The sequence below is a fragment of the Sus scrofa genome, chromosome 14 (genome assembly GCF_000003025.6).
Source record: "Sus scrofa isolate TJ Tabasco breed Duroc chromosome 14, Sscrofa11.1, whole genome shotgun sequence".
Taxonomy (NCBI): domain Eukaryota; kingdom Metazoa; phylum Chordata; class Mammalia; order Artiodactyla; family Suidae; genus Sus; species Sus scrofa.
The window spans coordinates 94,768,085-94,782,444 of NC_010456.5; the positions used below are offsets into that span (position 1 = coordinate 94,768,085).

At 38.9% G+C, this 14,360-nt stretch overlaps 1 protein-coding gene across 2 annotated transcripts in view; it reads left to right on the plus strand.

Moving 5' to 3' along the window:
- LOC106506082 overlaps nt 8,570–14,360 on the plus strand; it is a 671,136-nt gene continuing 665,345 nt past the window's right edge. Inside the window, exons 1-3 of one of the 2 annotated variants that reach the window (XM_021073537.1) lie at nt 8,570–10,058; nt 10,552–10,693; nt 11,368–14,052. In XM_021073537.1, coding sequence (XP_020929196.1) covers nt 9,637–10,058; nt 10,552–10,693; nt 11,368–11,427 — 624 coding nt within the window. In that variant the 5' untranslated portion in view covers nt 8,570–9,636 and the 3' untranslated portion in view covers nt 11,428–14,052. Of the gene's footprint in view, nt 10,059–10,551; nt 10,694–11,367; nt 14,053–14,360 lie in introns of those variants that run through there. The other variant, XR_002338788.1, reaches the window with a different exon arrangement.

Consider the following 14,360-nt stretch of genomic DNA (forward strand, 5'->3'; position numbering starts at 1 on the left):
TGTATAATTTCTAATCAGTTGCTTCCACTGAATTCTGAAGGACAATATTTTCAAGTAAAAGGAAGAGGGAAACAAAGTAATTGTTCTTTCATTCTAAAACTTACACTAGAAACATTGACCAAATTTACCATTTCTTGCGTACTTGAAACCTAGAGTTTCAGTAAGATATGTAGATTCATACAATTCCTTCAAATTTTTAAAGTTTTCCCCTCTTCTAACAATCTTGTTAACTTAGCTCCAATCCCAGAAGAATTTTTAAGTAAACTCAAAGATATGATTGTTTCTCAAGCACACTGTAAAAATCCTAACTCAGTCTAATTTTCCAAGGGGTCTTTCCTAGAATAATTTTATCAGGCCTGGACAGGGGAAGCAAAACTGAAATAGTAACTTTTAACTTTTACCCAGTCCAGATATTCTGTATATAAAAATAGCTAGAGGGAAATTTTAATGTTGGGACATTATGACAATAAGAGAATGCACATACAGAGTGAAAATTTTGAAGTTGATTTAAACATAATTTTATACAAAAACTATAAGGAGGATATAGTAGACTTTGTTGTATGACATTTGTTGGTAAATAAGAAATTATTTTTCCTTTAATTTGATAGAACTCATTCCTACTGGACCAGATTCTCCTAAGTTTGCAAGATGTGAGAATGTAACTTTCTTATAGCCTTCTATTTGCAATTTATCCTTATAGAAAACAGTCTCTCCATCTAGTGCTATTCAGTATCTTTTTAATCATCACTGTCCAAGATGATTATTGCTGTCAGTTTGATTTGCAGTAATGATTCCTCTTGATTGTACTTAGCTCTAGAAATGGCATCTAGATGTATATGACTGTGCATGAACAGAAAACATTTTAGTCTGTCCAAGGATCTCCTGGGCTTTGGTGGATATAGTAAATCCATGATGTTAGTCCAAACAGAAAATAGTTACATATCCAGGCAAGTAAAAAAGAAAGATACCATGCAAGTTCCTACAGAAATGTTCTTAAAATTGCATCTACAACAACCTGTGGTTGCTCACAGACCTTCCTGTTTAACTTCTCACCTGAAGAATCATAATATATTGTTCATTATCTAAGAACGTCCCTAAGAAAATTGACATTAATTAGGAAACTAAACACATAGATTAACATATAAGCAAAGCTCTCTGTATTTTTTAAAAAACTGATAATGCAAAGTCTTCTCAAATAAAACATAACCCAAACTTATTTATTTCAAACATATATACCCATAAATACCTCAATCAAAATGTACCTGAATCTCTTAATTAGAAAATAGTAAACTAAATAAATTGCCCCATAGTTAATGTGAATTGATATATTTGATAAATATATTCTTCCACTTATTTCCTCCTCCTAGAATTGTATACATACACTTGACACAACTGAACTTTATTATAAAAAATGCATAAGTATATAGGTCTCTAAAGTCTTGTCTAATGACTCATATATTCAGATCATCTCCTAGTTTGGAAACAAAATATAAAATCTGATATTAAAATAATTACTTTAGAGAGAAAACAAGGTTTTCTAGTAAAAAAAATTATATTAATTCTGCTTGGATTTGAAAGTGTCAAGATAGGAACCTCATATATGAATGCAGCACAGTTAAGAATGCAAAAGAATGCCCTCCTGGAAGTATAATTAGGCCTATAATTCAAAATGCATGTATTTTAACTGTTTTCCTTTATCAAACAAATTACTCCTTTACTTCTAAAGTTGGACTGGTTGAAGTTTTCATTATAGTTAAAATAAATAAATACAAGTTTTTTGTCTATATATAGAATATTTCATAGTAACTTTAAAAAAGAAGACTCAGATGCTCATTATACAAATATATTACTTTTACCTAACTTGTAAAATGTATTAAACTTTCAAAACCTAAAAATGTATGAGATCATTACCATCAACAGTTCAGTAATAAATAAAATAAGCTACAACCAAATAATGTTTTATAGAGCAAGTTAATCAGAAAGATAGTTTTCATATTAATAAAAAGCAGAAAGAAATCATGACTTATCAGCAAAATTCATATGTTAGTGAGAGTTTCAATTGTTACATGTGAATTTCCAAAATATAAAAGCCATAGAGACAGAATAGCAGTTTAATGTATAAATACACACACACACACACACACACACACACACACACACAAACACTCCCCAAACTTAAAATTTACTGCACATCAAAGGACACAATCAACAGAGTGAAAATGAAATCTACAGACTGGGAGAAAATACCTGCAAATCAAGTATATGAAAAGGGGTTAAAACAGAAAATATAAAGAACTCCTACGACTCCCCACCACCAGCAAATAAACATAACCACATCAAAAAATGGGCAAAAAAAACCTTGAATATTTTTCCAAAGATGATACTATACAAATGGCCAAAAAGCATATGAAAAGATGCTCAATATCATTAATCATTGGAGAAATGCAAGTAAAACCTATGAGATATCATTTCACACTTGCAAGAATGGCTATTACCAATAAAATAGAAAGCAGTAATTGTGGGCAAGGATGTGGAGAAATTGGAACCCTGTGCAATATTGATGGTAGTATAAAATGGTGCAGCAGCTATGGAAGGCAGTGTGGTGGTTCATCAGCAAATAAAAAAATAGAGTAAACATATGTATTAGTCTGCTCAGGCTGCAACAACAAAATGTCACAGACTAGGAAGCTTAAACAACAAAAATCTATTTCTCATAAGTCTGGAGGCTTAGAAGTTCAAGATCAATGTATCAGCTGATTTGGTTCCTGGTGTGAGCCCTCCTCCTGGCTTGCAGATGGTTACCTACATTCAGAGGAAGAGAGACAAAGAAAGAGAAGAGCTGAGAAAAGAGGAAGTTGATTAATAGGTATAGAGTTTCAGTTTTGCAAGATGATAAAATTCATGCAATAACATACATAAACTTATTACCACACAAGCATATACTTAAAAATGGTTAAAATCATAAATTTTATATAATATTTTACCACAATTAAAATAAAAATGTTTAGTTAGGTCCCATTTATTTTTGCTTTTATTTTCTATGTTGTAGGTTACAAAACCCCTAAAATATTGCTACAGTTTATGTCAAAGTGTGTTATGGCTATGTTTTCCTCTAGGAGTTTCATGGTATCTGGTCTTAATTTAGGTCTTTAATCCATCTGAGTTTATTTTTGTGTGTGGTGTTAGAGAATGTTCTAGTTTTATTTTTTTGAAAAGTAACTGTTCAGTTTTCCCAGCATTACTCGTTGAAGAGTCTGTCTTTTCTCCATTGTGTATTCTTGCCTCCTTCGTCATAAATTAATTGACCATAGGTGCCTGGGCTTATTTCTGGGCCCTCTATTCTGTTCCGTTGAACTATGTTTTAGTACTTGTATCATACTGTTTTGATTATTTATAGCTTTGTAGTTGTTGGGCTGCATCCTGCTGGCTTACAAGGGCTGCACTTGCCCAGCTTCAAGACCAAAGAGCCCAGATTCAGTGACAAAGACATCAATGGTTTAATGAGTAGTTTAATGAGTGTCTGAAGAAGGTCCTAGAGTGAGACCCCACCATGTGTGACAGAGGGCAGGAAACACATGGCATCAGTCTTCACTCCTGGGAAAAGAGGGAGATTACCCATTGTAGGGGAAATTGAGTCAGGCTTGCCCATTGGTTACCAGTGAAACTAGCAGAGGGATATGCCCCTCACCACCCGTTTGAAAAGCTATTATGGTGGATATGTTCTGATATAAAGATTGGAATAATCACTAGCTGAGGTGGGGGCAAGTATTTAGGAAGGTTAGTCATGTGAGTAAGGTGTAGGTGAAATAGACACTGCTCAAGCAGGGTATGTACAGAGAGCAAGAGAACAGTCTTCTAGGGTGGCCTGACTGTACACTAGTATAATCTGAAGTCAAGGAGCATAATATCTCCTGCTTTGTTCTTTTTCTTGAAATTGTTTTAGCTATTCCAAGTCTTATATTTCCATATGAATTTTAAATATTTTAAAATAATTTTTTCTAGTTATGTGAAAAATTTCCTTGCTGTTTTGATAGGAATTTCATTGAATCTGTATATTGCCTTGGGTATGGGTATTAATTGACCATAAATGCACAGTTTATTCTGGGCTCTCTAATCTGTTCCTTTGAGCTATGTGTCTGTTTTTGTTGTGGCACCATGCTGTTTTGATGACTATATATTTGTAGTATAGTCTAGAGTCAGTGATCATTATGCCAACAGCTCTGCTCATCTTTCTCAAGATTATTTTAGTATTATGAATCTTTTGTGTTTCCATATATTTTAAAATATCTCTTATTGTTCTGTGAAAAATAGCCTTGGTATTTTGATAGAGATTTCAATGACTCTGTGGTTTGCTTTGAATAGTGTGGTCATTTTAACAATATTAATTCTTCCAATCCATGAACATAGTATATCTTTCCATCTGTGGTCTTCAATTTCTTTTATCAGAATCTTACAGTTTTCAGAGTACTACCTCCTTTGGTAGGTTTATTCCTAAGTATTTTATTCTTTTTGATATGATGGTGAATGAGATTATTTCCTTTACTTCTTTTTTGATAGCTCATTGTTAGTACATAGAAATGCAATAGAATTCTGTACATCAATTTTTTAATCCTGTAACTATTTAATTCATTGATGAGCTTTAGTAGTTTTCTGATGATGTCTTTAGATTTTCTATGTGTAGTTTAATGTCATCTGCAAACAGTAACAGTTTTGCTTCTTCCTTAGCAATTCCTTTTATTTCTTTTACTTTGCATAGCAAAGGATTGACACTGAAAAAACACGTGACAAGATAGAAAATATTTGCAAAGATAGATCCATAATGTGTTAATATCCAATAGATATAAATGGCTGATACAACTCAACATCAAAAAACCCAAACAACTCAGAGTTCCTGCTGTGGTGCACAGGTTAAGATCTGGCATTGTCTCTGTAGCAGCAAGGGTTCAATCCCTGGACCAGCACAGTGGATAAGAATACAGTGTTGCTGGAGTTGTGGCATAAGTTACAGCTGCAGCTCAGATTTGATCCCTGGCCTGGGAACTTCCATATGACATGGATGCAGTCAAAACAAACAAACAAAAAACTCATTTAAAAATGAGCAATAAATAAATAAATGAGAAGAACTGAATGGACGTCTTTCCAAAGAGGAAATGCAGATAGCCAAGAGGCACATGACAAGGTGCTCAATATTGCTAATTATTAGAGAAATGCAAATCTAAGCTACACTGTCACCTCACACCTCTTAGAATGTCTATCAACAAAAAGCACAGATAACAAATGTTGGTAAGGATGTGGAGAACCTGGAACCCTCGGACACGGTTGATGGGAATGTAAATTGGTGCAGCCAAGAGGGAAAACACCTTGGAGTTTTCTCAAAAAAATAAATAAATATAGAAAATACTAGTATATGACCCAGCAATTCCACTCCTGGGGCTATATAGGAAAAAAAAAAAACAAAAAACAAAAAACAAAAAAAAAAAACCCAGCAATACTAAAAGACACACACACCCCCCACCCAAGTGTTGATAGCATTATTTACAATTGCCAATTATGGAAGAAACCTAAATGTCCATGAATAGATGAATGTTTTAAGTAGATGTGATACACACACACGCAATGGAATACTACTCAGCTATAAGAAATAATGACATTTTGCCATTTGCAGCAACAAAGCTGGAGTTGGAGGGCATTGTGTTAAATGAAATAATCAGAGAGAGAAAGACAAGAACATTAAAAATTAAAATAATGTTAATTATATCAAATATCAACTCTTTAAAATTATAGATGGAAAAATATATATAACAAAGCAAATATTCAGTTATAGGCTATTGCCCTAGATATTTCTCTCCAAATTCCCATGTCCCCGATAATATTTTTGAGATTTATGTTTAGCATTTTTGATCATATACAATATCATAATTTAATATACAAGAATGTTAATACAGATACAGCATATTTTTCTTTCTTCTTTTCTTTTCCTTCTTCTTCTTTTTTTTTTTTTTTTAATGGCTGCACCTGCAACATATGGAAGTTCCCAGGCTAGGGATCCAATTGGAGCTGCAGCTGCAGGCCTATGCCATAGTCACACCAGATCCCAGCAGCATCTGCAACCTATTCCGTAGCTTGCAGCAATGCTGGATCCTTAATCCACTGATTGGGGCCAGGGATCTGAACCAGCATCCTCATGAACACTAGGAATGGTTCTTAACCCCACAGAGCCACAATGGAAACTCCACAGTATATTTTAAAATGAATGGTATTTTAAAGGTAGTATTTGTTTTAATGTTATAGTTGAATTTTTTTCTAGATTTCAGGAAATGATTTGTCTTAAGGTTTTTTAATAACAAAGTCAGGTTATAATAAAAAAATTCAGTACTATTTACTACGTGCCTATTTAATCTAATAATTACTGTAATTACATTATTGTATAATTACAATTTAAACTAATTGATCTCTGTTAATATATAACTCATCTACTATATGTATTATACCAAGATATCTTCACTATTTTAGAACAGAAAATAAAATGCATCATTTATTGTCTAGAAGCAAAAACAATTTTTAGTCTATCGAATATTACAAATTCTGTTTCTCTGACTTGTCAAAGCACGAGGGGGAAGAGGGGAGGGGAAGGGTCGTGCTAGCATTCGCGAAAGAAGCTTTGTTCTGCCTGATCACATGCATAATCAGAGAAGGCTGATCTTTTTGGACATATTCAAGAGGAAGTTGTTTCAGGGAGCTTTTGGGTACATAATCCTATGAGCCTTGGATGGGCATAGCTGGTTCTCAACTCTTGCTAGTTAGTACCCATCCCTCTGTGCCACACTCTCTAAGCCTCCAGTTAGTTAGCGGGATGGGGGTGCAAGTGAACCCAGGTCAGATTCAGAGGAACAAGCAGGAGCCGGGAGCTAGTTAGGATGCAGAGTCTATTTTCCGGGAGTAAAAAAAAGGGAGGAGTGGTCTCATACAAAGGTGCGCGTGTCTCCTGCCTTCACCCAGCGCTCTTCCCCACGCCTGCCGCTCCTGCCTGGAGAACTGGGGGAGCAGAGGGCTGGAGCGTGCGGTCTGCAATTCCCGGCGCTCCCGGTTGCTCAGGGGGGGCGTCCTCGTCGCGCGTTTGGGCGCCCTTCTCGCTTCGCTCGCTGGGTTGGCAGTCATGGGGAAGACAAGGGTCTCCCAGTTCTGGTTCAACCAGTTCGCCAGAGAAGCTGTTGGGCATCTGTTCCAGAAGCCAAAACTACCACCTGGATCCCTCCTGCGGCTGGCTCCAGTAGCGCGCTTGTGTCTGTGAGAACTGCCTGAGCCCTGCCGCGCACAGGGCTCGCAGAGGCTGGGGCGCCGAGGGGAGCCTGGCGAGCGTTCGCCTGGGCCACGGCTGTTGGCGGAGCAGCAGAGGCCTTTTCTGTCTTCGTTCGAGTCAGAGCCAAAGCTGTGATTGGTTGGGTGGGTGTGGGATGAGTGAAGGGAGCAATTTTGCACGCTAAAAAATTTCTCACGAGCGTTGGAGCATTTTTAAGGATCATTCCCCTTTTGGGAAAGCGACTCAACCCCTAAGCCGAGACCGAGGTTTTGTACCCAGAGGTCTCCATGCGGGTGGGCGTGGAACTGACCCCAGGGTGCCCCAGTACCCTGAGGCTCCTACCAAGAAGGGGAGGGGGTCAGTCCCGCCAAGGGCCTTCTCCGTTTGCTCCCGTCCCAACGAGGCTTGGACACCTCAGTGTCTCCGCCTGAGTCCTTGTTGCCTCTCGCTCCCTCGGTACTCCTGATTCTGAATCAGAAGTCAAGCTGGGAGATTCTCCGGATACACTTGCCTGGGCTGACCACCGGTGATGGTTCGTTAAATCTCTGGCCACCCAGAAAGCCACAAAAATCGCGGAGATGGGGCGTGAGTAGGGACTATCCCGGTTCCAGGAAACTGGTGGGCACAGGCATTCTCTGTTTTTGTGATGAAGTCCCCTTCCCCCTTCCCCCAGCAAAAGCTTTGAGGGGAAGCACTAAACTTGGAAGACATTGAACCAAATGGGCATAGAGGGTGTAGGCGTCAGCATAAATTAACCTGACTTCTAAGGAAGTTTTACGGGAAACCTGTTTATTTGAAGAAAAAACTGGTTGGTGTATATTACTCCTGCTTTTCTAAAGCCCTTCGATGTTCTGCTCCCCTCCACAACACTAGCTTCTATCTTTCTGGATATATTCACGGCAAAGAGCAAAAATGCTGTCGCTGTTGCCAGCTTCCAAAGTTTCCAACGCATTTACAGCAATGTCTCTTGTAAAGTTTGGTCAGATCTTCCCAGCTCAGGGCCAATGTCTGAGGAAGAAAACCGAAGCTCTAGAAAGAACCCTGTAGACTCAGTGTCCAGGCGAACGGTCCTAGGCAGGAGGAAGAGGGGATTTGGAGAGCCGATAAATATCCGTGAGTTAGTTCTCTCCGTGATCAACCTTCCCACACAAACCCTCACGCACGCTCATATGTACACACACACACACACACACACACACACACACACACACACACACACACACACACACACACACACACACACACACCACCAAGTGTTGCCTCTAGACTGCCGCTAGAGGGAGGACCGCTGGGCAGTCCTGCGAGGTGGCACAAATGTGGAGCCTGTCTTCTCTCGGAGTTTTATTTGTCACTTTTAAAAGGCGTGGAGTGATTGTGATCAAGGGGACTCTACTATGGTTAAGCTGGTACTGAACAAAGGATAAAAATATAAGTATTATCTTCTCTTCGCAACCACAGATTCCTTTGGTCTTGGGACTTTCTATTCCGTCTTCACTGGGCTGCACACTGCAAGTCACAAGAGCCAGGACACCTACTCACCTAATAAGTGGTAATTAGCTGGTAATTTCTTTTTCCTGAAGGGAAATTTAGGAAAAGGCTGTGGAAATGTAAATCCTGTTCTCTGAAATATTTTTCCTCCTCTGTTTAATCTTCCTCTATAATTTCAAAAATATAGCTGATACATCACTGTATTGGCCAAAATATAAAACTTATTTGGAAACCGAATCGGTCATTTTACACAAGGATAAAGAAACAAAATCCCACTTTCATCACATTTCTGATTTTGAGTTTAATTCCTCACTGCCAACCTGGAAATAGTTACAATAACGTTACAAAGTGCCTCTTAACAGTAACATAGAATACTACTTCCTTGTATAAAGGCTCTTAAATTCCCAGTGGATATCTAAGCAAGACAATCGCTTAAAAAAAAAAAAGAGTGAGGGTTTGTTTGGTTTGATTTGGTTTGGTTTTCCCACGTCGAATAGTCACATTCATTGTAACCCTGAATTAGGCATGTGGGGGTAAAGGAAGATTTCAGTATTGTCTTTATTGGAATCAGAAGATTGAAATATCTAATCCCGTTTACGTAAAAGGTGTCTTGGTATATTTTAACTAACTTTGCGAAACGAATCGCAATGACTCAAACCAGAGCGAAAAAAGGGAAGTGATTTCCCTTAAAACCAGGTGTTGAGCGCCTTGATGACCCAATACGGGGTGCGCGCGCGCAGAGTGACCAGACCCCTCTCCACGCAGCTCTGACAGAGCTCTCCAATTCGGCAAGAGCATCCGCAGCAGTAATACCACCAGTACACCGTTTCCGACGATGGGCTGGGGGGATGACACTCTGCAGCGCCACCAGCACTGTTTTCTCTCCTAAGTCAGTCATTCAACCGCGCAAGCAGGTCGCCCTCTGCGCGCTACAACCTGCGGGGCGGGGAGCCTCGGCGCTCACCCCTGGAACTCCGCTGGTGCTGACGTACCTTCAGGCCCTTAAATGTGTCTGTCCCTGCGCAGGAAGGAACAGACTTTGTAGCAGTCACTTTGCCCGAAGGGAATCGCTTCTCAGTTCTTGCAGCCTCAGCTCCGTTTCCCCTCGCTCTTCCTGGATCTGCGTTTATCTCTGTCCTTTTTGCACTGAGTCCCCGCCAACCTCTCCAGCGGGAGGAGCATTTGGCAGTTTGCACCCTAGGAGAGAACCAACTGGGCTTTTCATGCCCTGTGCTTTTCCGGTGGACTCGAAGACCAGAGAGATTAAGAGGTGCGCTCGGGGATAGCTCAAGGAGCAGGAAGCTTCCTCTCTCAGGATTTGGTGGGAGAGTGATTGATCTCAGAGCTGGTGAAAGCGACCTCCCCACTGCCGCACCTGCAACTTGTTTTGGTTTTTCTCAGTCCTGTGTGTGGGGTTCCAACATCAAAGTTTTTCCTCCCTTACCCAAAAAATCTATCTGTTTAATCCGTTCTCCTCCCTCCCGGAGCTATCTCAGCCAGGCCTCCTCGGCGTTCAGTGAGTGGATAGCCGGGCGCGCAGTGTGGCAGAGGCAGCGGAGATTGGAGCGATCAGGCAGAGCAGAAGAGAAGGAGCTGCTGGCGCGGCTCTCTGGTTCCTGGGTAACCCTTTGCCAGGAGAAAGAGCTGGGTGACAGCGAATAAGAAGAGTCTGAACCAGCTGGGACACCACGGGTGCCTAAAAACTGGATTTTAATCGCCGTTCTCGTTGTGCGTCTCTGTTCCTTTTCTCATTTGGTAACTAGTCGAGAGAAGCGTTTGGCACGAGCACTCTGCGGGACCCAAGCTCCCGGCTGCTCGCGATCCGTGTGTCCGCTGCTGGCTGCTGCGGGAGGAGCAGAAGGAGCGGAGGGGAGGAAGCCAGCGGATGCTTGCTGGAGCCTGGAGGTAGGCAAGGGGGTGGGATCCTGATTGCAGCGCTCAGCCCAGATTCCAAAAGGGTGTCTGGTTTCATAGAGCTGAGGTATTCTCCCCCCTTCATTTCCTATCGCACCCTCCCCTTTTTGGATTCAGGCTCAAGAACAACCAGATTCACAGCCCTCAAGGTGGACTGCCATCAGCCACTCATTGCCTAAATGGCTTGCTCTCTTCATTTGATTGTGTAGCTTCTCCAGGAAGTTGATAGCTTGCAGATTTAGAGATGGTCCAACTTGATTTTATTCGGTTTCTTAAAGGGTGTGTTTCCTGTGGGCAAGAATTATGGGAAATGAATGTCAGTGTCAAATACAACTGCAACAGCTGCTTGGAAATCACCTCCTTTCTCCCCACCCCCAAAAGTTTTCCCAATGCAAGTTTTCTTAATGCCCTGAAGTAGTGCATGGAGACTTGGCTTGTTTCAATGTATGTAAACTGGGGAGAAGGCTCCTCTGCTATTTTTAAAATGCAAGCTATCAAGGGCATTGTAGTTTTTTCTTTCTTTTATTCCTTATGTTGCCACTATAACAAAGCACTGTGAGTGTAGAGAGAATGGAACACTTTAAATCTGTGGGAATGATGAAAGACTTTGCTGTTCCCAGTCTTGCATGAAGTTTTTATTTAAATACCTGATCTTTTTTTTTTAGTTAAAAGAGGTAATTCGAGTAAGACTGGATGAATATTGTGGGTACAATTCAGCACGGTAAGACTTTGTATATAGTGTTTATAATTGATCCCTATACTTGCATGTTACCTAATGGCAGAAACAGCATGAAATGACAGAAACAGCCTTGATTTTTTTGGACTGTGGGAGAAATTTTTAAAATCAATATTGAATTTTATGTGGCAAGAATATAGATGCATTGATGAAAACAGAAAGGCAAGTTAACTTTAAGAGGGTGGTTTATTGAAAATCGCTTCCTGAGATTTCATATCTACATATGGTAATCAGTGAAATAAATGAACCAGTTAGTATTCCGAGCTTGCAATACTTGGCTCTGTAGAAAGACGGCTGTTACATTTCATTTCCAAATTCATTTGTGAAAATAGAATAATGTTGGATGGGTTTACTAACTTCCTCACATGTGTGTGCTATAGATTGAGAATGTCCTACAGAGCAGAGAGAGACAAGGTCCAAGATCTGGCCTCATTACACAATGCCATCTCTCCACTACAAGGCATCCTTCACATAAGCTGCAACTAGTGGAATCTGGAGCTCCTTCCTCTCCTACTCTGTATACATGTAGCTTCCAATTTGGACCTAAATCTCCCTGCAATGGACCTTTTCACTCATATTCTTCCTCATAGGACAGCTATGAGTTGGGGTTGTCCTGAATTGACGTAAGTTAATACCCCAATAATGAATTTTATAGTTGTTGGGCATCCTGCCAAGCCAGGTGTGGAGAGAGAGGGTACGTTGGAGTCGGGGCTAGAGTAAATCATCTGAAGTGGTGAGATGGTAGCTGGGAACATGGGCTGTACTTAAGGAGAAATGAGGAAGTGTGGAAGGGAAGCAATAAAACTAAAATCTGAAGGGTGCGTGTGTGTTCATGCTCCCAGAGAGACGGATTATTTTCAGTAGGAATCAGCCCTATATTTGTGCATGAGTGAGTTTATCTCAAAGGTCAGACTCCTTGCTTAATAAAAGCTTTAAAAAGAATTGAGAATCCCAAGAAAATAAACAGCTCTCATTTGTAGTTATTGACTTTCAAATAAACTCTTCAGTTATAAGGTCTGAAACAGTTTTTTTCTCAAATTTTAGTGCCTAAGAATGCAAAACAATTGAGATTTATGACCTCTAACACAAAAGAAATTGGTTCAAGAGGATCCAATTAAGTGCAAGTTTAACACCATGGGGGATTCCAGTTCTCCTAGTTCAAAAATTACCCTGTGAAAAATACAGTCTTGGTGCTGATGAGCTTGCTTGTGTTGGGGAGAGTGGTGTAACTCATATTAATCTAAAAACTTTTCATAGTATTTATCTTTTGAATTTTCGTTGTTTTTCAAGATCATTGCCATTATTGTTATTATCATGTCTGTCTTGTTAGTTGATGGCTATTCTCAAATACCAAACTTCTATCATTTGTACATTTAAAGTGCTGGATGGTGGCCATTTGAGAGTAAAACCAGAAGGCACTAAAAATAAGGTTATGGAAATGCTTTATGATTATTGAGCATTAATTCATTTTAAAAAATCAATTTGTTGATTGGTTGGTTAGAGGATAGCTTTAAATAAACATTATGATTATCTTTTCCTCATTGAATGGAGGACAATTTTTAAAAGATTTAAAATCTTTAAAAGAGTTTAATGTGCTAGTCTTTGTTTTTCATATATTTACATATTTATATTTTTCCTAATAGTGCATAGTAATTTAAGTAGTTTACCTGAAATTATGAAAAGATAAACTTAAAAATCTCTAAATCATTTTTTCTGCTAACTCTCTTTGTTTTCATTAATAAAACTTCACAAATATTTCATAAAAGTAAAGCAAGTGATTGCTGAAATCCTGAAGCCAGTGGTAAAATTTGTCATTTCTTTTGGGTCTTATTTTGCATCTGAAATTTCATTTCATGAAATTCTTAATTTCCCTCATTCTTTCCAGGCAAAGGCAACTGGTCATGCATTGTTGGGGGTCTTCAAAACGTGTGGTGTCCATTGACATTCTGGTACCAGTGTTCCAGTTTCTTTGTTTTATAGTATTTTCTTATATAGTGCTTACTTGTTAAGAACATGTGTTCACAATAGTAAGCATTTAGAGCTTTTTCTTACTTAAAAGCTTTGCACAAAACAGCACAGCATCGAATACGGAGAGGAAGAGTATATTGTATTTCTTAATTTTTTTAAAAAAGACACTTTATTCAACTACATTTATGTAGACTACTATTTTAAACTACATGCATTTTGAAATTTTTTAAAAATGCAAGTTGCGTGCTTTAAGAAAATTTGACCTCTCAAGTAATATAAGGCACAGATTAATGTGATGTATACACTAATTTTTAGGTTGAGTTTTGTTTTGTTTTTGTGGAAACTCCAACAACCTCTTTAGATATTTGGTTGACAACACTCTAAGTAGTGGCAAATCTTGGAAGGAAATCACAGAACTAGTTTAAGCCTAGCAAAGTAACCTTAACCTAAAAAGGAATGATTTGCTTTAGAGTAATCCCAAATAACAGGTGTTATGATTGATATATTGAGGTTAAAACATTGTGCCACATGGTGCAGGATTCCTGCCACATTTTACATCTTATATAAAATAATGACATCATTGTTAGCACAGACAATCCATTTCTATGTATAAAATATATAGATTTTTGCTTGAAAGTTCTAAAAACTTCTTTTTCTATCATTTATTTTCCTTTCCCCAAGGGATGAGAGAGCGAGAGACCCATGTGGTGGAGCTGTTATGATGAATAATACTCTGCAGATTCTACCCTTAAACCACCTTTAGCTACTATCTGGACCAGTGGGAACACTGAATTTTCTTTTAATGATAAATTTTCTGATCAGTTTTCCCAAACTAATATACTGCCTATTAGAAAGTCTTTGTGTCCATTATGGCCAATTTGGAAAAAAACAAACAACAAAAAAAACCAAAAATAACAATTTCCCATTCTCTGTCCAAATAAACCTAGAAGCCAT